At 51.0% G+C, this 27,730-nt stretch overlaps 2 protein-coding genes across 2 annotated transcripts in view; one reads left to right on the forward strand and one right to left on the reverse strand.

The window, feature by feature from the left end:
• LOC147122453 (netrin-G1-like) overlaps positions 1-27,730 on the reverse strand; it is a 985,713-nt gene that overhangs the window by 431,280 nt on the left and 526,703 nt on the right. The gene's annotated exons all lie outside the window — the stretch shown is intronic.
• On the forward strand, positions 1,209-20,309 carry LOC147122454 (netrin-G1-like). Its single transcript, XM_085983607.1, has 5 exons — positions 1,209-1,840; positions 6,256-6,428; positions 8,523-8,549; positions 17,230-17,364; positions 19,602-20,309. Exons 1-5 carry the CDS (start codon positions 1,209-1,211, stop codon positions 19,829-19,831), a joined length of 1,197 nt encoding a protein of 398 aa, XP_085839733.1. The 3' UTR covers positions 19,832-20,309.

Genomic DNA, 27,730 nt, shown 5'->3' on the forward strand with positions numbered 1-27,730 from the left:
TGACGGGAAATCGCTCCCAGTGACGGGGAATCGCTCCCAGTGACGGGGAATCGCTCCCAGTGACGGGGAATCGCTCCCAGTGACGGGGAATCGCTCCCAGTGACGGGGAATCGCTTCCAGTGACGGGGAATCGCTCCCAGTGACGGGGAATCGCTCCCAGTGACGGGGAATCACTCCCAGTGACGGGGAATCTCTCCCAGTGACGGGGAATCTCTCCCAGTGACCGGGAATCTCTCCCAGTGACGGGGAATCACTCCCAGGGATGGGGAATCTCTCCCAGTGACCAGGAATCTCTCCCAGTGACGGGGAATCACTCCCAGGGATGGGGAATCTCTCCCAGTGATGGGGAAATCGCTCCCAGGGAGGATGAGGTGAGATTTGTGCAGTTGTTTCCAAATCCTGTCCAGTTTAATAATTCATGTCTCTAAATATTTCAGTGGCGTGAAGTTATTTTTAGTTAGACAGCTAACATCATTCTTCGAAACTACAGCGATATAATTACTCAGCTGTCTAACTGTCCAGCACACAGTGCAGTGCGATGGAGCGCGTACAGTTTTATTAAGACATCCCTGAGTGTATGGATATTCCTGGATTTTAAGACATTTTAGTGGGAGCTTTACTCTGTATCTAACCCGTGCTGTACCTGCCCTGGGAGTGTTTGATGGGACAGTGTAGAGGGAGCTTTACTCTGTATCTAACCCATGCTGTACCTGCCCTGGGAGTGTTTGATGGGACAGTGTAGAGGGAGCTTTACTCTGTATCTAACCCGTGCTATAGCTGCCCTGGGAGTGTTTGATGGGGACAGTGTAGAGGGAGCTTTACTCTGTATCTAACCCGTGCTATAGCTGCCCTGGGAGTGTTTGATGGGACAGTGTAGAGGGAGCTTTACTCTGTATCTAACCTGTGCTGTACCTGCCCTGGGAGTGTTTGATGGGACAGTGTAGAGGGAGCTTTACTCTGTATCTAACCTGTGCTGTACCTGCCCTGGGAGTGTTTGATGGGACAGTGTAGAGGGAGCTTTACTCTGTATCTAACCTGTGCTGTACCTGCCCTGGGAGTGTTTGATGGGACAGTGTAGAGGGAGCTTTACTCTGTATCTAACCCGTGCTGTACCTGCCCTGGGAGTGTTTGATGAGGCAGTGAAGAGGGAGCTTTACTCTGTATCGAACCCGTGTTGTTCCCATCTCCATTTCCAGGAGAACCCATACATGTGCAACAATGAGTGTGACGCTCACACGCCCGAGCTCGCACACCCGCCCGAGCTGATGCTGGATGACGAGGGGCGGATTCCCAACACCTTTTGGCAAAGTGTCTCCTGGAGGAGTTTCCCCGAGCCCCTCCTGATCAACATCACTCTGTCCTGGGGCAAGAGCATCGAGCTGACCGAGGACATCGTCATCACCTTCGAGTCGGGCCGGCCGGAGCAGATGGTCCTGGAGAAATCTCTGGACCACGGCCGGACGTGGCAGCCCTACCAGTTCTACGCGGCCGACTGCCTCACCTCCTTCGGGATGGAGCCAAGAACGGCCCGGGATCTGAGCCCGGCCTTGGTGCTGGACACGATCTGCACGGAGGAGTACTCCAGGGGCTACGTGTGGAAGAGGGACAAGATGGTTCGCTTCGAGATCCAGGAGCGTTTCGCCCTGTTCGGGGGGCCCCGTCTCCACGACATGGCCTCGCTATATGGCCAGCTGGACACCACCAAGGACCTGAGAGACTTCTTCACCCTGACCGACCTGCGGGTCAGGCTGCTCCGGCCGGCCACTGGGGCCACCAGTGTTGACCAGCACAACCTCTCCAAATACTTCTACGCCATCTCCAACCTGGACATTCGCGGGCGGTGAGAGCTCCTCGCCCCTTCTGGCCAGAGTCGCTGACCCCACATTTCACACCCAGGGGGCGCCGTGTCAGTCCAACATCTGGGGAAACACACAGGGCCAACATCTGTGGGGCACTCACAGGGCCAACATCTGGAGGGCACTCTACCAGAGACAGCGTCTAGGGGACACGCTATCAGGGCCAACATCTGGGGGGCACTCACAGGGCCAACATCTAGAGGGCACTCTATCAGGGCCAACATCTGGGGGACACTCACCGGTCCAACATCTGGGGGACACCCACAGGGCCAACATCTGGAGGACCCTCTATCAGGGCCAACATCTGGAGGACGCTCTATCGGGTCTAACATCTGGAGTGGCTCTCACTCTATCGGAGATTGCCGGAGGGTGAGAGCTCCTCACCGCTTCTGCTCCGAGTCGCTGATGTGGGCGCTCGGTAACTGGGGAAGTTTTCCAGCGATAGATCGGGATCCCTCCCCCGGCCCACTCGGCACCGTCAGCTGCCCCTGTGTGGGGTGCGAAAGCTTCCCTGAATGGCTCAGTGACAGTGTGCACAGACCAGCACTGTGACAGCTCCCCCTGCCCCTGGTGATGGGCTCGTTAGCGAGCTTTCAGAGTCCTGCTGGCTGGCTGGTGATGAGGCAGCGATTTCCTGCTCAGTGTTCAGCCAATCGAGCAGCACGGAGCGAGCAGAATCTGTCCCTTTACTTTCAACACTGCCGACCTCCAGCCTCATCAGGATTCAGAGAGTCAGAGAATCAGACAGCACAGGAGGAGGTCATTCGGCCCATCGTGCCTGTGCCGGCTCTTTGAAAGAGCTCTCCAATTAGTCCCACTCCCTGCTCTTTCCCCACAGCCCTGCTAATCTCTTCCCTTCAAGTATTTCTCCAATTCCCTTTTGAAAGTTATTATTGAATCTGCTTCCACCACCCTTTCAGGCAGCGCATTCCAGATCACAACAACTCGCTGTAAAAACATTCTCCTCATCTCCCCTCTGGTTCTTTTGTCAATTCCCTTCACTCTGTGTCCTCTGGTTACCGACCCTCCTGCCACTGGAAACAGTTTCTCCCTATTTAATCTATCAAAGCCCTTCCTGATTTGATGAATTATTCTGACTGAACGCTCCCTTCGTGTTCAATCTATATTCAGTCTGGGTCAGTGAGTTCCCATCCACCCATCACACAATCTCCGGGGCTCGGAGCCATTCCCTCATTATTCTACACTCAGCTTCTGGGAGACTCGCTCCAGCTTTTAGTTGCGGAGAATCTTCAGACACTAATTAGAGAACAGGAGCAGTGAAATGTTTACGCTGCTGTTAATTTGACTCCAAGGAACTCTCTGGGTTTCTGCTTAGTTTAGCAAACAGTGCCCAGAACTGCCAACTTGCTGACTGTGCAAGGTACAATCTGTGGATTGTGAAGCTTCACCTTCGCAGTGAGTTAAACAGCGGCTCGATGCTGTTAGCACAGAGTCACCGAGACCAGCGTTCTCACGCTTCACGGCACAGAGACCGTCACAGCACTTTGGGCCGTTCCAAACCGCATTTACTGAACAACAGCAACCTGCATTTATATAGCGCCTTTAACATAGTAAAACATCCCAAGGTGCTTCACAGGAGCGTAAATCAGAGCGAACTTTGACCCCGAGACACAGAAGGAGATATTAGGACAGGTGACCAAAAGCTGGGTCAAAGAGGGAGATTTTTAGCAGCGTCTCAAAGGGGGAGAGAGAGGTAGAGAGGTTTAGGGACAGAAACATTGCTGTTTGTGGGATCTTGCTGTGCACAAATTGGCTGCTGCGTTTCCAACATTACAACAGTGAGCACACTTCAGAAGTACTTCATTGGCTGTGAAGCGCTTTGGGACGTCCTGAGGTGGTGAAATGCTCTGTAGAAATGTAAGGTCATTCTTCCTTAGAATGAGGGGCCAGAGAAAGATTAAATGTGAGAGATTGAGGAGAGAGGGCAGGAGAAACGTCTTCACACAGAGAGTGGTGAGGCTGTGGGATTCACTCCCGGGGTCCGAGGTTGAGGAGTTTGTGATCGGGAGAGTGGAGGAGCCCGGGACAGAGTTCCCGCTGTGTGGGGCGGGGTTAAAATCCACCCTTTCATCTTTTGGATTGTAGGATTGTCCAGGAGTAAAGTAGATCAGCGAATCTATCCCACTGATCCCAAATCTCAGCCTGTGCTTCCTCTTTATATCCTGAATCACTGATATCCGCTTCTGTCAGTTTTACTCTCCCGTTTCCTGGAGATTAGTGTGGGAAAGGAGAGTAATTTGTTGTGTAAACCACTCATTCTCTCACTGAATGTTGCTCATTCACCTGATCGGAACCTGTAGCTCACGATTAACTAACACTGTAACCACGACAGGGAGTTCAATCTTCAAATGAATGAATTAATCATCTTAGGCAGTTCCTCGGAACCGAGGATGACTTGCTTCCACATTAAAAATGAGTTCTCAGGTGACTGATGAGTCCAGTGCGGGACCTACAGTCTCTGTCACAGGTGGGGAAGACAGTGGTTGAAGGGGCGGGTGGGTGGGGTGCTTGGGTTGACGTGCGCTCCTTGCACTGCCTGCGCTTGGCTTCCGCTTGCTCCCAGCGAAGAGACTCGAGGTGTTCGGCGCCTTCCCGGATGCTTCTCCTCCACTTTGTGCGGTCTTGGGCCAGGGATTCCCAGGTGTCGGTGGGGATGTTACACTTTTTCAAGGAGGCTTTGAGGGTGTCCTTGAAGCATTTCCTCTGCCCACCTGGGGCTCTCTTGCCGTGCCGGAGCTCCGAGTAGAGCGCTTGTTTTGGGAGTTTCGTATCGGGCATGCGGACAATGTGACCCATCCATCGGAGCTGATCGAGCATGGTCAAAGCTTCGATGCTGGGGATGTTGGCCTGAGCGAGAACACTGACGTTGGTGCACCTATCCTGCCAATGGATTTGCAGGATCTTGCGGAGGCAGCGTTGGTGGTACCTCTCCAGTGCTTTGAGGTGCCTGCTGTACATGGTCCATGTCTCTGAGGCATACAGCAGGGCGGGTATCACTGCTGCTCTGTAGACCATGAGCTTGATGCTGGGTTTGAGGTCCTGGTCTTCAAACATTCTCTTCCTCAGGCGACCGAAGGCTGCACTGGCACACTGAAGGCGGTGTTGGACTTCGTCATCGACATCTGCCCTTGTTGACAGTGGGCTCCCGAGGTACGGAAAGTGGTCCACGTTGTCCAAGGCCTTGTCGTGGATTATTAATGATAGTTTATAAACATCCAGCAAAAGATGTGGCTGCTATTAGTTTAGTGTTGAGTTGTAACAGAGTTAATATTTAATGATTCCTCAATCATCAATTACTGGTAATTTACACCTCCTGGACTCCCGGCTGCTCCTCGCCCGGCGGGAATTGAATGGTTTCAGTTTAAACCTTTGAAGAGATTCCCAGGTTTAACCCTTTCTGAGCAAACCCTGGGACAATCTGGCCCGTTTGGTATTTGGGTGAAATTGGGGAAAGTGGGGACTGACCCAGGAGAAGAGGCAAGGTGGAGATTATCAGTCTTTCAGTCTTCATCTTCAGTCTCCGCTCCGAGTGTCTCCTCCTCATGTGTCCTGGTGTCACATTCTGTCCGAGCTACGCTCCTGTGAAGCACCTTGGGACATTTTACTGTGTTAAAGGCGCTATATAAATGCAAGTGGTTGTTATTACTGACCTACATTGGCTCCCAGTCCAATTTTAAAATTCTCATCCTTGTTTTCAAATCCCTCCAGGTCCTCGCCCCTCCCTATCTCTGTAACCTCCTCCAGCCCCACAACTCTCCGAGATCTTTGCGCTCCTTCAAGTCCTTCAATTCTGGCCTCTTGTCCATCCCCCACTCCCTTCGCTCCACCATTGGCGGCCGTGCCTTCAGCTGCCTGGGCCCTAAGCTCTGGAATTCCCTCCCGAAACCTCTCCGCCTCTCTCTCCTCCTTTAAGACGCTCCTTAAAACCTCCCTCTTTGACCCAGCTTTTGGTCACCTGTCCTAATATCACCTTATGGGGCTCGGGGTCAGTTTTTGTCTGATTTACGCTCCTGTGAAGCACCTTGGGAGGTTTCACTAGTTACAGGCGCTATAGAAATACAAGTTGTTGTTGTAGTTGCAGGTGTTGTTGTTAAGGGAGAATGAGCTTGCATTTCTATAGCGCCTCTCACGACGTCCCAAAGAGCTTTACAGCCAATGAGGTGCTTTTGTGGGATGTGCTGAGGGTGAGAGGCGCTCTATCAATGCAAGCTCTTGCTCTGAGGGGCCTGGAACAGTTTGAAATGCAATAAGTGTCAGAAAGTGTTGGTGTCGGGAGAGCTGAGCTGGGAAAGGGAGAGCGGAGTCCCGGAGCGGAGAGTCCCGAGTCTAACCCAGCTGCTCAGCCCATTTGAAAGCAGCTGCCCTTGTTTTTTGCCAGGTGTAAGTGCAATCTTCACGCCAACAACTGTATCTTGGAGAAGGGGAAGCTGAGTTGCGAGTGCGAGCACAACACGACGGGGCCGGACTGCGGGAGATGCAAGAAAGGCTTTCAAGGCGGAGCGTGGAGAGCGGGCTCGTACCTCCCAATCCCCAAAGGGACGGTCAATGTGTGTGAGTAACCCGAGCTTCCCGGCCAGGCCCAGTGCCGGCGCAAGATCGCTTCAGATTTCATTCTCAGCCCAACTCCCCGCAACGCGTCGACTCCAAAATACAACCCAATGGATGGTTGTGATTGTGTTAATGTGGAAAGAGCGATCCCAGCGGGAGATTGTCCAGGCCCAGGGAAGAGGAACAGAGTCCGAGCCCACAGCCCACTGAGAGAGGGGGGAGAGGGGGGGAGAGGGAGGGAGGGAGAGAGAGAGAGAGAGAGAGGGGGGGGGGCGAGAGAGGGAGAGAGGGGAGGAGAGAGGGAGAGAGAGGGGGAGAGAGAGAGAGAGAGGGGGGGGCGAGAGAGGGAGAGAGGGGAGGAGAGAGGGAGAGAGAGGGGGAGAGAGGGGGAGAGATGGGGAGAGGGGGAGGGAGAGGAGGAGAGGGGGAGGGAGCGAGAGGGGGAGAGAGATGGAGAGGGAGAGAGAGAGGGGGAGCATGAGAGGGGTAGAGGGAGAGACGGTGAGAGAGAGGGTGAGACAGACAGAGAAAGGGGGAGCGTGAGAGGAAGGGAGTGAGAGAGAGGGAGAGGGAGGGAGAGAGAGAGGAAGGGGAGAGGGAGGGAGAGAGAGAGGAAGGGGAGAGGGGGAGGGAGAGAGGGAGGGGAGAGGGGGAGGGAGAGAGGGAGAGGGAGAGAGAGGGAGGGGGAGAGAGAAGGAGGGGGAGAGAGAAGGAGGGGTGAGAGAGCGAGAGGGTGAGAGAGGGAAAAGGAGAGAGAAGGTAAGAGAGAGGGGGGAGGGAGGGGGAGAGAGAGAGAAGGAGGGGGAGAGAGGGAGAGGGAGAGAGAGAGAGAGAGAGAGGGAGGGGGAGAGAGAAGGAGGGGGAGAGAGAGGGAGGGGGAGAGAGAGGGAGGGAGGGGGAGAGAGCGAGGGAGAGATAGAGGGAGGAGAGTGAGGGCAGAGGGAGAGAAGGAAAGTTAGGGGGAGAGAGAAAAAGAGAAACAGAGAAAGAAAGATAAGGAAAGCGTGAAAGAGAAGGTAAAGAAACAAGAAACAGAAAGTGAGAAAAAACAGGGAGATAGAAAGAGGGTAGGAGAGAGAGAGAGAGAAAGTAATAAAGAGACAGAAAGTAAGAGAAAGAAATAAAGAGAGAGAGAGACAAGCTCTCCAATTAGTCCCACTCCCGGCTCTTTCCCCACAGCCCTGCTAATCTTTCCCTCCAAGTATTTCTCCAATTCCCTTTTGAAAGTTCCTATTGAATCTGCTTCCACCGCCCTTTCAGGCAGCGCCTTCCAGATCACAACAACTCGCTGTAAAAACATTCTCCTCATCTCCCCTCTGGTTCTTTTGCCAATTCCCTTCACTCTGTGTCCTCTGGTTACCGACCCTCCTGCCACTGGAAACAGTTTCTCCTTATTTACTCAATCAAACCCCTCCTGATTTCGAGCGCCTCTATCAATGTGATGTGGGAGTCAGTGAGCGAGCTGGAATCGCTGGCATTATGTAGAGGGTGAGGTTATAATAGCCCATGGGTGATTTTTGCTGAAATCTCTCTCCGGACACACACACAGATACAGAGCCAGCAGTGAGGTGCAGACTGATGTGAGAATGGAATGTTAATGGCTGGATGAACATCTGGGGAACAGCTGGGGAGGGTGAAAGGAGAATAAGCCTCTGTGTAATCAATATCTGAAGCAGATCAGGAAGTGAAGGTTGTGAGGGACATCTGTGGCCATTGCTGTGTGTGGAATGTCCCGAGATCAATATACAGACAGTGAGAGGACTGGGCAGTGAGCGAGGGGTCTGTGTGATGACTGACACCCTTACCTATTAACCCTGCGGACTTACACACTAATCACACGGAGTGGGAACGGAGCCACGGACTAACCTCAGGCTCACCTTCCGTCAGCTCTTTAGCATCTCTAGCTGGTGTGACCCAGGGCTGGTGTGAGTGCTCAGAGGATGCAGCCCGCCAATCCCCATCACTTCATTGTTCCTGAGTTTGAGTGAGGTCCATCTCATCAACACTCCATGTGATGGGTTGGATTAGTGTGTTTATGGAGACAGATTGTTAATCAGACGTCTCTCTAACTCTCTTTGTTTCTGTTTCCCTCTCCAGGCCTCCCTGACACCGTCGCGAGTGGCCGTAAGTAGGACCTACGCTCTCTGACCTGTGACCTGCTGACCCAGAGCCCATTTCAGTATCTGGAACAAACCCTTCCCCTCAAACCTCCCTCATCTCTCACTGACCGAGGAACAGGTGTAGGTGTGAGCAGGGTCTGAGTGTGAGCAGGTGTAGGTGTGAGCAGGGGCTGAGTGTGAAGAGGTGTAGGTGTGAACAGGGGCTGAGTGTGAGCAGGGGCTGAGTGTGAGCAGGTGTAGGTGTGAGCAGGGGCTGAGTGTGAGCAGGTGTAGGTGTGAGCAGGGGCTGAGTGTGAACATGTGTGGGTGTGAGCAGGGTCTGAGTGTGAGCAGGGTCTGAGTGTGAGCAGGGGCTGAGTGTGAGCAGGGTCTGAGTGTGAGCGGGGGCTGGGATCAGGAGTCTGCTTGTTCCTGTATCTATGGAGTAAAGTATAATCTCCTCGAGCGGTGCAGCAGATACGAAGCAGGGAAGTTGTAATATTTACGATGCACATCTTAGCTGAGAGGAAAGTGCTTCTTAACTCTGTCTCAGTGAGAACATTCAGTGGGAAGTGGAGGGAATATTTGTAGAAAGCCGTTTGGTTGCTGAGCCCGAGATCAATGGGGATTTGTTGTAATCCCGTTATCCCAGATACAGAAATGGGAGCTGGGTGAGTGTCTCGGCCTCAATCTGTTCCCCTTTGTTCCCGGATTTTGCATCAACTCGTTCCCATTTATTTAACCCTTCGCATGCTGTCCATGTCATTCCAAACCATCCGTCACATTAAACCCCCAAACCAGCATCCAGACTGACTGGGAGCAGCGTGACCATAACTCCCCACACTGACCGGGAGTGAACATAACTCCCCACACTGACCGGGAGTGACCGTAACTCCCCATACTGACCGGGAGTGAATGTAACTCCCCACACTGACCGGGAGTGACCGCAACTCCCCACGCTGACCGGGAGTGACCATAACTCCCCATACTTACCGGGATTGAACATAACTCCCAATACTGACCGGGAGTGACCATAACGCCCCATACTGACCGGGAGTGACCATAACTCCCCATACTGACCGGGAGTGACCATAACTCCCCACACTGACCGGGAGTGACCATAACTCCCCATACTGACCGGGAGTGACCATAATTCCCCACACTGAACAGGAGTGACCATAACTCCCTATACTGACTGGGAGCAGAGTGACCATAACTCCCCATACTGACCGGGAGTGACCATAACTCTCCACACTGACCGGGAGTGACCATAACTCCCTATAGTGGCCAGGAGCAGAGTGACCATAACTCCCCACACTGACCGGGAATGACCATAACTCCCCACACTGACCGGGAGTGACCATAACTCCCCATATTGACTGGGAGTGACCGTAAGTCCCCACACTGACCGGGAGTGACCATAACTCCCCACACTGACCGGGAGTGACCATAACTCCCCACACTGACCGGGACTGGGGGACTGGGGCACTTTGGCCTTCTACGAAATGTTACACTTTGACCCCAAACTAGCCTCCTTCCTGCCCAGGGACAGCCAGAACCTACAGGAAGAAACAGACACTCAAACCTTCATCACCGACACAAAGTTAACGAAAGATAAACTAGTTCTAATGTCTGGCGATGAATCTCCATTTTGTGCTGAATTACTGAGCGTGTTGTTGCTGGATTGAATCACGCTGAATAATATCAGGGAGACTCAGTCACATCCTGCATTACACAGTTTGCCTTTCAAACCCTCAACCTACTCGAATGTACCGAAATCCCATAATAACAGCCTGTCACCGGCCTCACCCCATAAAATCATCGGCTCCGCGGACCAGATTCCCACTAATTAGTGATTGATCCGCTTCGAGCTACAACACAGGCTCCCGGTCCAGCAACACCTCCAATTTATAATTCTCATCCTCACGTTCAAATCCCTCCATGGTCTCACTCCTCCCTGTCTCTGTAACATCCTCCAGCCATAAGACCCTCCGAGATCTCTTCACTCCTCCAGCCATAAGACCTTCCAATGGTCAAGAATCTCATCACTAGACGTCGTGAACCCAGAGCAGGGTAAGAGCTCTCATATAGTGTTCGCTCAGTACAGCCCCTCCGACAGTGCAGGGCTCCCTCAGTACTGCCCCTCCGACAGTGCATCACACCCTCAGTACTGCCCCTCCAACAGTGCAGGGCTCCCTCAGTACTGCCCCTCCGACAGTGTCGCACTCCCTCAGTACTGCTCCTCCGACAGTGCAGGGCTCCCTCAGTACTGCCCCTCCGACAGTGCAGGGCTCCCTCAGTACTGCCCCTCCGACAGTGCATCACACCCTCAGTACTGCCCCTCCAACAGTGCAGGGCTCCCTCAGTACTGCCCCTCCGACAGTGCAGGGCTCCCTCAGTACTGCCCCTCCGACAGTGCAGCGCTCCCTCAGCACTGCCCCTCCGACAGTGCATCACACCCTCAGTACTGCCCCTCCGACAGTGCAGGGCTCCCTCAGTACTGCCCCTCCGACAGTGCAGCGCTCCCTCAGTACTGCCCCTCCGACAGTGCATCATACCCTCAGTACTGCCCCTCCGACAGTGCAGCGCTCCCTCAGTACTGCCCCTCCGACAGTGCAGCACTCCCTCAGTACTGCATTAGTTTTGGTCTGGATTATGGGCTCGAGTCTCTGGAGTGGGACTTGAACCCACGACCTTCTGACTCCGAGGCGAGAGTGCTGCCCACTGAGCCATGACTGAAAGGCCCCTAACTTGGCAGTACTGTATAAAACCCGGCACAGGACCCTTAAAACCCGGGATTGGGACCATCCATTGCCATCTGTCTGATTCACTGCAAACCGTAACTAGCCGGGAGTCTGATGTTCTCCCCTCACTGCTAAAAGCCTCAGTGTTCCCTCCCTCCCATTCCAGCCATTTCCTCCCCACCTCTCATTCCTGCAGCATGTGACCCTCTCGCAGTCTGCGACCCATCTACGTCCTGTCTACGTGCCGTCTACACTCTCTGTCTTTTCCTTGCAAGACTGCGAATGCTTTGGCCACTCGAACCGGTGCAGTTACCTCGAGCTGTTCTCCACCGCCATTTGCGTGAGCTGTAAGCACAACACTAGAGGGCGACACTGCCAGTTATGCCGGCTGGGCTTCCACCGAAACCCTTCAGCACAGCTGGACCACCACAACGTTTGCCTCGGTCAGTTCCTGTTACAATCTCCGCTCTCGCCTCCTTCCTTCACCCTTCTGCTTTCAGCCCGAAACAAGATAAAGAAACAAAGAAAATACCTTCGATAGGGCTGAGCAAAAGGGTGTCGGAAATCAGCTCCCCTTTCCCCAGTGACTAGGCCCCAACCCAACCTTTCCCTAGCAACGAGGCCTGGTCCAGCCTTTCCCTAGCGATGGGGCCTGGTCTAGTCTTTCCCTAGTGATGAGGCCTGGTCCAGCCTTTCCCTAGCGATGAGGCCTGGTCCAGCCTTTCCCTAGTGATGAGGCCTGGTCCAGCCTTTCCCTAGCGATGAGGCCTGGTCCAGCCTTTCCCTAGCGATGAGGCCTGGTCCAACCTTTCCCTAGCGATGAGGCCTGGTCCAGCCTTTCCCTAGCGATGAGGCCTGGTCCAGCCTTTCCCTAGCGATGAGGCCTGGTCCAGCCTTTCCCTAGCGATGGGGCCTGGTCCAGCCTTTCCCTAGCGATGAGGCCTGGTCCAGCCTTTCCCTAGCGATGAGGCCTGGTCCAGCCTTTCCCGAGCGATGGGGCCTTGTCCATCCTTTCCCTAGCGATGAGGCCTGGTCCAGCCTTTCCCGAGCGATGGGGCCTTGTCCATCCTTTCCCTAGCGATGAGGCCTGGTCCAGCCTTTCCCTAGCGATGAGGCCTGGTCCAGCCTTTCCCTAGCGATGAGGCCTGGTCCAGTCTTTCCCGAGCGATGGGGCCTGGTCCAGCCTTTCCCCAGCGATGGGGCCTGGTCCAGTCTTTCCATAGCGATGAGGCCTGGTCCAGTCTTTCCCTAGCGATGAGGCCTGGTCCAACCTTTCCCTAGCGATGAGGCCTGGTCCAGGCTTTCCCTAGCGATGTGGCCTGGTCCAGGCTTTCCCGAGCGATGGGGCCTGGTCCAGGCTTTCCCTAGCGATGAGGCCTGGTCCAGCCTTTCCCTAGCGATGAAGCTTGGTCCAGCCTTTCCCTAACAATGAGGCCTGGCCCTTGCTTTGTTGAGGTGAATCGAAAGCCCTGTGTTTTGATGATATAACCGTTCCCTCCCTGTCTCCATTGTTTTTCAGGAATTTGTATGTTGTCTGTATTCTCGGTAAACGACCATCCCGACTCGTAGCAGCGTCGCTCGCCTCTGCTCAATGTTGCCCCTCCCCCCAGTGTCCAACAACAATCCTCTCTCCATTTCCTCATCTCCTCCCATTCTCCACACACAGAATTACACAGAATGTACAGCACAGAAACAGGCCATTCATAGGAACATAGAAACAGGAGGAGGCCATTCAGCCCTGCGAGCTGGTTCCACCATCCAGTTCGATCAGGGCTGATCTGTATCGTAACTCAATCAACCCGCCTCGGTTCCGTAACCCTTAATGCCCTTACCCAACAAAAATCCATCAATCTCAGTTCTGAAATTTCCAATTGACCCCCAGCCTCAACAGCTCTCTGAGGGAGAGAGTTCCAGATTCCCACTGCCCTTTGTGTGAAGAAGTGCTTCCTGACATCACCCCTGAACGGCCTGGCTCTAATTTTAAGGTTCTGCCCCCTTGTTCTGGACTCCCCCCACCAGAGGAAATAGTTTCTCTCTATCGAACCGATCAACTCCTTTAATCATCTTAAACACCTCGATTAGATCACCCTTTAACTCAGGGGAATACAAGCCCAGTCTGTGCAGCCTGGCCTCAGAATTTAACCCTTTTAGCCCCGGTGTCAGTCTGGTGAATCTGGGCCGCTCCCCCTCCAAGGCCAGTCTATCCTTCCTGAGGGTCGGGCCCTGAACTCATAGAATCATAGAAAGTTACAGCACGGAAGGAGGCCATTCGGCCCATCGTGTCCACGCCGGCCAACAGAGAGCTATCCAGCCTAATCCCACTTCCCAGCTCTTGGTCCGTAGCCCTGCAGGTTAGAACATCCCAAGTGCACATCCAAGTACTTTTTAAATGTGGTTCGGGTTCCTGCCTCTACCACCCTTTCAGGCAGTGAGTTCCAGACCCCCACAACCCTCTGGGTGAAGACATTTCCCCTCAAATCCCCTCTAAACCTTCCACCAATTACTTTAAATCTGTGCCCCCTGGTTTTTGACCCCTCTGCTAAGGGAAACAGGTCCTTTCTATCCACTTTATCTAGGCCCCTCATAATTTTATACACCTCAATAAGGTCTCCCCTCAGCCTCCTCTGTTCCAAGGAAAACAGACCCAGCCTATCCAGTCTTTCCTCATAGAAACATAAAAACATAGAAGATAGGAGCAGGAGTAGGCCATTCGGCCCCTCGAGCCTGCTCCGCCATTCAATGTGATCATGGCTGATCATCCAAATTCAGTACCCTGTCCCTGCCTTCTCCCCATATCCCTTGATCCCTTTAGACTTAAGAAATATATCCAACTCCTTCATGAATATATTTAATGAATCGGAATCTACTGCCTTCTGTGGTAGAGAATTCCACTGGTTCACCACTCTCTGGGTGAAGAAATTCCTCCTCATCTCAGTCCTAAATGGCTTACCCCTTATCCTTAGACTGTGACCCCTGGTTCTGGACTCCCCGACCATCGGGAACATCTTTCCTGCATCTAGTCTGTCCAGTCCTGTCAGAATTTTATAAGTTTCAATGAGATCCCCTCTCATTCTTCTAAACTCCAGCGAGTATAAGCCCAATCGACCCAATCTCTCATCATACGTCATTCCTGCCATCCCAGGTATCAGCCTGGTGAATCTTCGCTGAACTCCTTCCATGGCAAGAACATCCTTCCTCAGATAAGGCAACCAAAACTGCACACAATACTCAAGATGTGGTCTCACCAAGGCCCTGTACAACTGCAGCAAGACATCCTTGTTCCTGTACTCAAACCCTCTCGCTACGAAGACCAACACACCATTTGCCTTCTTAACCACCTGCTGCACCTGCATGCTTACCTTCAGCGACTGGTGCACAAGGACACCCAGGTCTTGTTGCACTTCCCCTTCTCCCAATCTATTACCATTCAGATAATAATCTGCCTTCCTGTTTTTGACACCAAAGTGGATAATCTCACATTTATCCATGTTATATTGCATCTGCCATGCTTCTGCCCAATCACCCAACCTGGCCAAATCATCCTGGAGTTTCTCGGCATCCTCCTCACAGCACACACGCCCACCCAGCTTTGTATCGTCTACAAACTTGGAGATATTACATCTTGTTCCCTTTTCTAGATCATTAATATATATTGTGATAGCTGGGGCCGAAGGACCGATCCCTGCGGTACCCCACTAGTCACTGCCTGCCACTCGGAAAAAGACCCGTTTATTCCAACTCTTTGCTTTCTGTCTGCCAACCAGTTCTCTATCCAAGTCAATACCTTGCCCCCAATCCCATGTGCCTTAACTTTACACGCTAATCTCTTATGCGCGACCTTGTCGAAAGCCTTCTGAAAGTCCAAATACACCACATTCACTGGTTCTCCCTTATCTATTTTACCAGTTACATCCTCAAAAAATTCCAGTAGATTAGTCAAGCACAATTTACCTTTTGTAAATCCATGTTAACTTTGTCCGATCCTGTCACTGTTTTCCAAGTGCTCTGCTATTACATCTTTTATAATGGACTCTTGTAGGAACGGAAGTTCCTATCCGAATAACGAAGTCCAACACAGTGAAACGAAATAATCAAGCTTTAATAAACAAATTACTTTAACTAATAAACTACAAGAGCAGATGTCAGCAGGTCTGTGCAGGTCTACAGCCTCTCCAAGACTGCCACTAAATACTGGAAACCGACGTCATGACGTCATCACGCTTTCCGCGCCAACTGGGGGGTCACGTGATCGGCGTCATGATGTCATCACGCAGAAATACAAGAAAGTACATACAGCTTAAAGGTGCAGTCCACAACTGCACTACAGAGTGGTTCAAGGAATGATTACTGATTGTTCAGTGTCTCTTGGTGGCTCCGCCACACTCTAGCATTTTCCCCACTACCGATGTCAGGCTTACCGGTCTGTAATTCCCCATTTTCTCTCTACCAACTTTTTTGAATTAGCTAAACATTAGATTCCATCGAATGTTGGAAGATGATCAGCAATGCATCTACTATTTCTAGGGAATCCTCATAGCTAAGATTCTCTACTCCCAGCAACATCCTTGTAAATCTCCTCTGCACCCTCTCTAGTGCAATCACATCTTTCCTGTAATGTGGTGACCAGAACTGCACGCAGTACTCTAGCTGAGGCCTAACTAGTGTTTTATACAGTTGAAGCATAACCCCCTGCTCTTGTATTCTATGCCACGGCTAATAAAGGCAAGCATTCCGTATGCCTTCTTAACCACCTTATCTACCTGGCCTGCTACCCTCAGTGATCTGTGGACATGCACTCCAAGGTCCCTTTGTTCCTCTACACTACTCAGTGTCCTACCATTTAATGTGTATTCCCTTTCCTTGTTAGCCTTCCCCAAATGCATTACCTCACACTTCTCCAGATTGAATTCCATTTGCCACTGTTCTGCCCACCTGACCAATTTATTGATATCTTCCTGCAGTCTACAGCTGAACGCAGTGTCCAGATGCAGTCTATCCAGAGCTCTGTGCAGCTGGAACATAACTTCCTCCCCTTTGTGTTCCAGCCCCCGAGAGAAAGGACAACATTCCATCAGCCTTTCTCATTATTTTTTGTACCTGTCCACGAGCTTTTAGCCCAACTGGTCCGTGCCGGTGTTCCTGCTCCACTCGAGCCTCCTCCCGTCCTTCCTCATCTCACCCTATCACCATATCCTTCTATTCCCTTCTCCCTCATGTGTTTATCCAGCTTCCCCTTCAATACATCTGTGCTATTCTCCTCAACCACTCCCTGTGGGAGCGAGTTCCACATTCTCACCACTCTCTGGGTAAAGAAGGTTCTCCTGAATTACTGATGGGATTTATTAGTGACTATCTTATATTTATCGCCCCTAGTTTTCGACTCCCCACAAATGGAAACATCTTCTCTACGTCTACCCGATCAAACCCCTTCATAGTCTTAAAGACCTCGATCAGGTCCCCCCTCAATCTTCTCTTTTCTGGAGAAAAGAGCCCCAGCCTGTTCAGTCTTTCCTGATAGTTATAACCTCGCAGTTCTGGGATCATCCGTGTGAATCTTATTTTGCACCTTCTCCAGTGCCTCTATATCCTTTTTATAATATGGAGACCAGAACTGTGCAGAGTGCTCCAAGTGCGGTCTAACCAAGGTTCGATACAAGTTTAACATCACTTCTGTGCTTGTGAATTCTACCCTCTAGTGATGAACCCAGTGCTTGGTTTGCTTTTTCGGGCCTTGTTAACCTGTGTTAATTCTGTGCCGTGGCCCCAGGGAGTGGAACACGGGCCGTGTGCAGTCAGTGTGTGGGGGATTGAAGCTGTTTGTAAAGTGTTGGAGACTTGTTTCACCCCCAGAGTCTGACCCTCCCTTGTCCCGGCTCGCACTCATTCCTGTGGCTGAGGTTGTGTCGATGTGTTTTATGGGGAACAGCCGTGTGCAGTGTGTGTGTTGTCTTGTTTCTGCAGACTGTAAGTGTCACCCTGATGGCTCGCTCCACCATCGCTGTAATGACACGGGATATTGTGACTGTAAGGAGGGGGCAACAGGGCCCAAGTGTGACAAGTGCCTGCCCGGATATTACTGGCACAGGGGCTGTCGAGGTAAGTAACCGTTCCAGCACCAGCCCCTCCCCTCACTCCGCCCCAGCTTCTGTGTGTCAGGGTCAGCAGAGTATCCGATAGCAGAGATACCGTGGGGGGAATCACAGAGGCTTTTAGTGAGTGAACCCTCCTGGACCCTCCCATCACCCGCCACACAATTAGTGGCACAGCTCCTTGCAAAGGGAGGTCTGGAGTTCAGTGAGGGACGTTTCATAGAATCACACAGCACAGGAGGAGGCCATTCGGCCCATCGTGCCTGTGCCGGCTCTTTGAAAGAGCTCTCCAATTAGTCCCACTCCCTGCTCTTTCCCCAGAGCCCTGCAAATCTTTCCCTCCAATTATTTCTCCAATTCCCTTTTGAAAGTTACTGTTGAATCTGCTTCCACCGCCCTTTCAGGCAGCGCATTCCAGATCACAACAACTCGCTGTAAAAACATTCTCCTCATCTCCCCTCTGGTTCTTTTGCCAATTCCCTTCACTCTGTGTCCTCTGGTTACCGACCCTCCTGCCACTGGAAACAGTTTCTCCTTAATTACTCGATCAATACTCCGCATTATTTTGAGCACTTCTATCAAATCTCCCCTTAACCTTCTCTGCTCTAAGGAGAACAGTCCCAGTTTCTCCAGTCTCTCCACATAACTGAAGTCCCTCATCCCTGGCACCATTCTAGTAAATCTCCTCTGCACCCTCTCCAAGGCCTTGACACCCTTCCTAAAGTGTGGTGCCCAGAATTGGCCACAATAATTGGACACAGACTTTAATCCTCAGTCTCACATTAGGTATTTCATCAGTAATTTATTTCCATTCACACATCCCCCCTGTGCTCGCTGAGCTACATTGGCTCCTTATGTGGCTCTGCACCAACTTTTCTCTTATTTACGCTCCTGTGAAGCACCTTGGGATGTTTTACTATGTTAAAGGCGCTATATAAATGCAAGTTGTTGTTAAATAGAATCTACAGCACTCTTATCGATATTGAAATTCATTGGCCATTTACTCGCCCATTCTACGAGTTTATTCATGTTTTCCTGTATTTTGTCGCAGTCATTCTCTGTATTAACTACACCCCCACAATCTGGTGTCATCCACAAATTCTAAAAATATACTTCCGATTCCCGAGTCCGAGTCATTTCTGTAAATAGTGAACAACTGTGGTCCCAGCACTGATCCTTCTGGAACACCATTCCCCAGCTTTTGCCAGTCTGAGTAATTACCTTTAATTCTCTGTTTTTTGTTTTGTAGCCAGCTTGCTATCCATTCTGCTACTTCTCCCCTGACTCCGCATGCTCTGGCCTTAGTCAAGACTCTACTACACGATACTTTATCCAAGGCCTTTTGAAAATCCAAATATATTACACCTACTACGTTACCCTTGTCTACCCTTTCTGTTACTTCTTCAAATAATTCAATAGGCCTGGTCAAGCATGACCTTCCCTTTTGGAATCCTTGCTGACTAATCTTGATTATATTTTCAGATTCTAGATGTTTTTCTATCACATCTTTGAGTAAGAATCTTTCCCACCACCGATGATAAGCTAATTGGTCTACAGTTCCCTGGACTTGTTCTATCTCCCACTTTAAATCTAGGAATCACATCAGCTGTCCGCCAGTCCTCTGGCACTATTCCCTTTTCTAATGAATCTTTATATATATGTAACAGTGCCCCTGCTATCTCTTCCCTAACCTCTTTTAATATGCACGGATACAATCCACCCGGACCAGGGGTTTTATCCTCTCTGAGTTTGATCAGTTTATCAATTATCTTTCCCTTTCCATCTTCAATGTCTTTCTATCTTTTTTGCTCTATTCCTCTAGTGTCATGTCCACCATGTTAATCTCCCTGGGAAACACCGAGGCAAAGTCATGATTCAATATTGCTGCCATTTCGCTGTCATTACCTGTCAGTTTATCGTGTGTATCCCTCAGTGGCCCGATCCCGATCCTGATTTTCATTTTGTTATTTATGTGTCTGGAGAATACTTTACTGTTGCTTTTGATATTCCATGAAAATGTGGAGTTCCTCTTTCCTAATTGTTTCTTCACTTCTTTCCTCACCTCTTCGTGTTCCCTTTTACAATCCGGGCTGACTATTCTTTATTATATTCTGGGTTTCGAGATGTTTCTCTAATAAAATGTTGTTGTGACAGTGAGAGCCTGGGAGCGGCGAGAGTTGAACCAATCTGTAAGGTGGGGAGATGGTCAATGAGCTGATCTTTCTTTTCTCTGGCCTCTTGCAGCGGGCGTGTGCGATAACTTGCTGACACGGTGTCAGAACGGAGGAGTGTGTGAGGACAATGGGAGGTGTCGGTGCCTCGCTCCCTACACCGGGCTCCTGTGTGAGAAAGGCCAGTGCGGGGAGGAAGCGGGAGGGTGCGTCTCCCAATCCCCGCGGGAGCCCACCTTACACCGGCTGCTGCTGGCGCTGACTGCGCTGCTAACCTCCGCTAACGGCCGCCCGCCGCTCTGAGCCGCTTCCAGCGCCATGGCCGCTCACGGGAAGGTGCGAAGAGCGCAGGAGAATCCAGCCTTTACTGCGTCGCCGTTAGAACACGCTCCCCTCCCCCGACCCCCCGGGAAAGGCAAACTGGAGCCGAGGCCGGAGCCCAGCCACCCACCCAGCCCGACTGGATCTGAGAGCCCGGAAGGAATGGGCAGTCAGTGGGGACTGGACTCTCTGACTCCCCGCGGGCCCGAGGCAGCTGCTAATATTCATTCTGCAATCGCCAGCCGCTCGGCCCATGTCCAGCTTTGGGACAAAGAAAGAAAGAAAGGACTTGGATTTCTACAGAGCCTTTCACCCCCTCAGGACGTCCCAAAGCGCTTCACAGACAATGAAGAACTTTACAGCAAACAGCAATGTGAGAATCAGCAGACAATCTGTTTTACTGATGTTGGTGGAGGAATAAATATTGTCCAGGACTCCGGGGAGAACTCCCCTGCTCTTCTTCCAAATAGTGTCCTGGGATCTTTTACATCCACCTGAGAGAGCAGACGGGGCCTCAGTATAACGTCTCATCCGAAAGACGGCACCTCCGACAGTGCCGCACTCCCTCAGTACTGCCCCTCCGACAGTGCAGCACTCCCTCAGTACTGCCCCTCCGACAGTGCAACACTTCTCTCTCCCTCCCTCTCTCCCTCTCTCCTCCTTCCCTCTCTCCTTCCCTCTCTCCCTCCCCCTCTCCCTCCCTCCCTCTCTCTCGCCCTCACTCTCTCCCTCACTCCCTCTCTCTCTCTCCCTCCCTCTCTGCGAGGGGTTGCTGAGTGGGGTCCAGGCCTCTCTGTCGGTACATCGTGACCTGAGGGAATGTGAGGGGAGGCTTCGAACGACCTACAGCCTGGGCTTCAGTGAGCGATGCTGTGTGATCCTGGTCGCTGGGTTTTTTGTAATCGCTTCCCCCGACCCCCTCCTTCTGAAATCCGGCTCCTATCCTGGTCTCTCCACGGGGGCCACATCAGCCCCCTATGGGAATGGTCCTGAGCAGCGACCAGAGCGTTAGTGCGTTTATTGATCTTTTGGATTAAGATGAAGTGATTTTATTGCAATCCCACAAGGTGCGATGTGGTTGTTGTATGAAGAGCGGTTTGTGTTGGTGAATATATCTGTCACTGTGGGATTCCAGTGATGGGCCAATCACAACATTTTCTTTGTGTGATTTTCCTGTGCACAGATTTCTCTGTAACTGCAATTTGCTGCATCAAAGAATCAGAGTTTGCGGCTCGGGAAAGTGTCCTGAGATCCGGCAAAGGACTCGTCGCTTTACACTGGACAATAAAAGCTCCTGCAGCAAGTGTCCTGGGCTCCGGATCCGGCTCCGCAGTGGGTGTGGGAGGGTTCAGGGGGAGGGGATCAGGGAGGGGGAAAGGGGTAGCACTGGGGTGGCCATGTTGGCAATCACTGCAGCTTGTGGGATCGCACTGTGTGGAAATTCGCTGCCGCTTTTCCTACGTTGCAACAGTGACGACACTTCAAAAGTATTTAATTGTTTGTAAAGCACTTTTCTATTTACATGAGGGCGGACGGGCCAATGCAGCGCTTCCTCAGTACTGCCCCTCCGACAGTGCAGCACTCCCTCAGTACTGCCCCTCCGACAGTGCGGCGCTCCCTCAGTACTGCCCCTCCGACAGTGCAGCGCTCTCTCAGTACTGCCCCTCCGACAGTGCGGCGCTCCCTCAGTACTGCCCCTCCGACAGTGCAGCGCTCCCTCAGTACTGCCCCTCCGACAGTGCGGCGCTCTCTCAGTACTGCCCCTCCGACAGTGCGGCGCTCTCTCAGTACTGCCCCTCCGACAGTGCGGCGCTCCCTCAGTACTGCCCCTCTGACAGTGCGGCACTCCCTCAGTGCTGCCCCTCCGACAGTGTGGTGCTCCCTCAGTACTGGCCCCTCCGACAGTGCAGCGCTCCCTCAGACAGTGCAGCGCTCCCTCAGAACTGCCCCTCCGACAGTGCAGCGCTCCCTCAGTACTGCCCCTCCGACAGTGTGGCGCTCCCTCAGTACTGCCCCTCCGACAGTGCAGCACTCCCTCAGTACTGCCCCTCCGACAGTGCAGCACTCCCTCAGTACTGCCCCTCTGACAGTGCGGCGCTCCCTCAGTACTGTCACACTGGGAGTGTCAGCCTGGATTCTGTGTTTGAGTCGGGACTTGAACCCACGACCTTCTGACCCAGAGGCGAGAGTGCTGCCCACTGAGCCATGGCTGACACCTGACAATTGGAGCAAGAAAAGGAGGCAATCTAATTGTATGTGAAGAATAAAATAAGGTGAAAGTGCAGGTGAACTCTGACCTGTGACCCTTGACTGACCACGGCTGAGAAATGATCCAATTTGCCCTGAGTTTATTTTACACAGAGGCTTCGAAGCTTTTACAATAAAATAGAAGCGAGATTGTGTCCTGAAAATATTTCAGTCGATGGTGCACTAGACAGGGACATTAATCATCCTTTATTTCTTGTTCCGGAGAATCTCTTCCTGACCTGTCTCGGGAACTCTAGTAGAATATTTCCTGGTTTCAAGGAATTATCGTCAAAGCCCCTTTATCTGACATTTCACATATTAAATTTGAAAAGTCACTCACCGGGTTCAGAGTATCTCCATTGGGCACTTTTATCTCAATTGAACGCTCCGCTCTTGCTGAACAGATTGTTTAAAGATTTATCGGCAGATTTAAAATTTGCTTGTTGCTGATAACAGACAATGATTTGCACTTTGGATTCGAGCCTTTCCACATGGACTGGAAGTGGAACCCAGTGTTTGGGGAAATTATTTCCCTTTTGTTGACGGTTTTGAAGATCTGTCTCTGTTGGGTGGCTTTGCATCAAAAGGTTTTGGGGGAGAAATTCGGTTGTTAGCGCCACTGATTAACGCCTAAAGAGGCCGAGAAGTGGGGCGCTAGCCAATTTCCGGGCTGGCGCAGGGCGCCTAGCTCGCCCCATATTGAGCGTGCATTTAGCGCCGGCGCTACCTGCTCATGGGCGCAGGCTGATTATGACGTCATTTGAGTGTGCAACGCCTTTTGGGCGCCCTGGACCGGAAATTCAGAGGCGCCCCCCTCCGTAGCACCTGGCACTAATAGTGACAGCTTACCTGGACCTTACCAAGTCGCTCTTGGGCTAGAGGAGCGTTATTTAAAGGGGACTGGTGTGGTTTAAAAGCGGCAGCCATTTTTGGAGCACAACTTCCTCGAGAGCTACAAAGAGATGGTGAGCTGTACACTGAGAGCCATTTGACCACTGAGCCGGCGCAGGCAGACGACCTTCAGCCTTCTGACCATCACCTTGCTGTTGGTGAGCCTTGACAACGGAGAACCTTCCTGTGGGCACTTATTATGGGGGCTGCATTGGAGGGGAACGTCCTGCTGCTGAATCATCTGGAAAGGGCACTGAGATGCTGGGAGAGGGGGGCGGGCATGGCCAGACGGAGGAGGGCCAACAGACATCGCCACAGCAGACCTTACACTGGCAGGGTTTTACGACAGCAGTTTTCCTACATGATCATGCCGGAGGAGCAGTGTATGAGAAGGCTGCGATTTAGAAAGGAGGTGGTGACTGAGCTGTGCCAGCTGCTTCAGCCAGATCTGCAGCCTCAGATAAGGTGCAGGACATCTCTGTCGGTGGCTGAGAAGATGCCTGCTGGCCTGAACTTCTACGCGAGCGGTTCTTCTCAGGCTGCGCGTCAGAGGCTGATCAGAAGTAGCTTCTAGGCCCCTCTCACGGAATGCTTGCTGCCATTCCAAGAACAGGAATGGAACCGGTCTGATAGCCCCAAGCCTGTGAAGGGCAAGATGCATGTAAATAGCAGGCATAGCCATTGTAAATGAAGAAAGTGTTTCATTACACAAAATGTGGTTCCTTCAAACATGAGAAAGCTATGGCAACAGAAAGCAAAACTAATACACTGACACATAACTGCCTTTCACACCCGGGAGACTGTCCAAAACATAAATCACATTCCGACCATCTTCCTTGGCCTTGATTCCACTGCGCCAACCAAAGCATCCAATGCCCCATCAGTGAGGCGTTCCGCCCTCTGCCTCACCCTTTCCATGTCTTGCTAGGCTGGTGCACCACAGGTAGGCTCGCACCGCTTTGAAGGCCTACAAGGCAGTGAGTGTGTCTGGTGATGCCAATTGACCTGCCCCTTTAAGAGCTGGCCGGCGCCAGTGTGTCTCAGGGAAAGTGATTATTGACAGCACCTTCGCTGCGCCCCTCCGCTGCGAAATTGGGTTGCGCCGCCGGGTTAGCACCTTCAGAGTAGCGTGCAGCGCCTGATTTAGTGCTGCAATCACCTTTAGGGGCGCTGCAACCAAATATCGCGCTAAATTGCGCCTGGCGCGAAACTTTGCGCATCGCCAGGACAAGCGCCCCAAACGCAGCTATACCAAATTTCTAGGCCTTTGTGTCCTAACTCGCACCAAGTCCCGTTCACCCATCACCCCCTGTGCTCGCTGACCCACATTGGCTCCTGGTCCCACAACACCTCCAATTTAAAATTCTCATCCTCGTGTTCGAATCGCTCCATGGCCTCGCCCCTCCCTATCTCTGTAACCTCCTCCCTCCCTATCTCTGTAACCTCCTCCCTCCCTATCTCTGTAACCTCCTCCCTCCCTATCTCTGTAACCTCCTCCCTCCCTATCTCTGTAACCTCGCCCCTCCCTATCTCTGTAACCTCCTCCCTCCCTATCTCTGTAACCTCCTCCCTCCCTATCTCTGTAACCTCCTCCCGCCCTATCTCTGCAACCTCCTCCCTCCCTATCTCTGTAACCTCCTTCCTCCCTATCTCTGTAACCCCCTCCCTCCCTATCTCTGTAACCACCTCCCTCCCTATCTCTGTAACCTCCTCCCTCCCTACCTCTGTAACTTTGCCCCTCCCTATCTCTGTAACCTCCTCCAGCCCTACAACCCTCCGAGATCTCTGCGCTCCTCCAATTCTGGCCTCTTGTCCATCCCCCACTCCCTTTGCTCCAGCATTGGCGGCCGTGCCTTCAGCTGCCTGGGCCCTAAGCTCTGGAATTCCCTCCCTAAACCTCTCCTCTCCTCTCATTTACGATGCTCCTTAAAACCTCACCTGCCCGAATATCTCCTTATGTGGCTCGGTGTCAAATATTGTTTGATTTACGCTCCTGTGAAGCTCCTTGGGACGTTTTACTACATTAATGGCGCTATATAAATACTAGTTGTTGCAGTGAGTTGCACGATGCACAGGCTGTGAGTGAGAATCTCCCTTTTTCTTGGATCAAATGTTATCGGCTTATGATGAAGCAACAATCTGTATGTGGGAAATCCTTTACCAGTTTCTCAGCCCTCGGTAAGGGAGGGGCTTAACCGACCATATTGAGGCCGAGGTTTGTCTTCCAGTCACTTTTTAGATGTTGTGGGTCCAAAATCGCAGAAATAAAATGAACCCAACTTCCTGCTGGAGATCCACCCAATCCGCTTCAAGAAAGAAAGGCTGGCCTTTCTATAACGCCGCCCACAACAACAACAACTTGCATTTCTATAGCGCCGCCCACAACAACAACTGGAATTTCTATAGCGCCCACAACAACAACAACTTGCATTTCTATAGCGCCGCCCACAACAACAACACCTTGCATTTCTATAGTGCCACCCACAACAACAACTTGCATTTCTATAGTGTGCCCACAACAACACCTTGCATTTCTATAGTGCCGCCGACAACAATTTGCATTTCTATAGCTCCGCCAACAACAACTTGCATTTCTATAGCTCCACATACAACAACAACTTGAATTTCTATAGCACCACCCACAACAACAACAACTTGCATTTGTATAGCGCCGCCCACAACAACAATAACTTGCATTTCTACAGTGCCGCCCAAAACAACAACAACTTGCCTTTCTATAGCACCTATATTGTAGTGAAACATCCCAGGGTGCTTCACAGGAGCGATTATCAAACCACATTTGACACCGAGCCACACAAGGAGATATTCGGGCAGATGAGCAAAAGCTGGGTCAAAGAGGTCTGTTTAAAAAGCATCTTAAAGGAGGAGAGAGAGGCAGAGAGGTTTAGGGAGGGAATTCCAGAGCCTGGGGCCCAGGCAGCTGAAGGCACGGCCGCCAATGGTGGAGCGATTATAATTGGGGATACATGTAGAACATAAAAACTGACTGTAAAAGCTTTTATAGATATGTGAAGAGAAAAAGATTGGTGAAGTCAAGCATGTTATGTTCATTAATAAATAGACATTCTTATTATGAACACAGCTAGCTTCTAGCTAGTCATTTATTCAGTACACATTCTCTAGGTACAGTATCTGTAGAGATGCAGCATGTGTGCTCCTGTGTGCAGGCTGCCATCTTGACAGTTGCCTTGTGGGTAGCCTAGTGCCTCATGGGTAATGTAGTCTTAATATATATACAGCTGGGTAGTGTAGTCTTATACATACAGCTATATACAGCTCTACGGCTCCACCTAGTGTCCACTATAGAACGACATGTTATTGATCGTTACATCCCCCTTTCTTTGAGGTTTAACAAAATCAATATCATCAACTTTCAAGAAAACAATAAAGATAATATCAGTAACACTTTTGTTAGTGCTCTATAAACATAAACATTTTCAAAACAGTCAACACATTTTCAAAGCTTTACATTGTACTCAAAGATTAAGTCTATCAGGCTTTTTTACTTCACGTGTGGATCTTCTCAACACGGGTAAGTCTGATGTGTCTTCATGAGATTGTTCTGGGGGTGAATGACAAGATGTAGTTGCGGCATTGTCATCAATCTGCTCTTGTATAGATCGAGGTCTCCTTGCGATCTTTGCTTGGAGAGGGTTTCAGTGTTTCCTTCACTCTTCATGCCATAACTCTCAATGTAGTCAATGCACTCTCGAAAAACTGCTGGCAGCTGGATCCCATCATACAGCATAATCCTCTCAGCAGCCTCGGCTAATGGAACACCAAAGATTGGCCTGAGGGAAGAAGGAGTATCCACCGGAACTGCTTCCTGCTCTGGTGCAGGCTTCTTCTTTTTCTTTTTCTCTTTCCACTGCTTAACAACATCTGCTGTGGTTATATCTTTGGACTTTTTCTCCTTGTGTTTTTCCTCTTTGTGCTTTTCTTCCTTTGGCTTCTCTTTGACCTTAAAGTCTTTTTCTTTCTTCTTGGAGAAACTAGGCTTTTTGAAGACATGGATACCCTTTGGCCTTTTCATCCTTGATGGGCTCTCTGCTTCATCACCTGAGTCATCTGGTCTGCTTATGGCACAGTTTATATGGTAGACTCTTTTGACCAGTTCTAAGTCCTCACAAGCTTTGTCACCTACTATCGAATCAAGTCTTTCAGCAACAACAGAAAACATGAGATGATGCACTTTGTCTTTGACTGTCACTTTAAGTCTGCATACACCTAAGCTATCTATATTCTGTCCATTATAGTCCTTCAGTAGTACTGACTTTTTCTGTATTTTGGGCTTTTCTTTCATATTTTTTATGTCACTCATACTGATTAAGTTTGCTTTTGCCCCAGTGTCGAGTTTCAATGTAACTAATGCTCCATTTATCTGCAGTGGGATCATCCATTTGTCCATTTTTACTGCATTGACTTTATGTTCAGCATTGTCCATTTCTGAGGGCTGCACATTTTCTGTATCTTTTTTGATATCGTCACATGACACCATTCCTACAAAAAATGTCTCACTTAAATCAGTGTCCTCAATCACATTAACTTGTTGCCCTTTTGTTGTTTTTACTTTTGAAAAGCATTGTTTGGCAAAGTGATTCTTTCCATTACACTTTGTGCACATTTTTCCAAACGCTGGGCATTGTCTTAACTGGTGTTTGTAACCACAGCGTTTACAATTAAAAATTTCATCCTCCGATTGCTTTTCATTTCTGTTCTGCC

The sequence above is a fragment of the Somniosus microcephalus genome, chromosome 3 (assembly GCF_052327205.1).
Source record: "Somniosus microcephalus isolate GS21.2 chromosome 3, FLI_Smic_1.0, whole genome shotgun sequence".
In the NCBI taxonomy this organism is placed as follows: domain Eukaryota; kingdom Metazoa; phylum Chordata; class Chondrichthyes; order Squaliformes; family Somniosidae; genus Somniosus; species Somniosus microcephalus.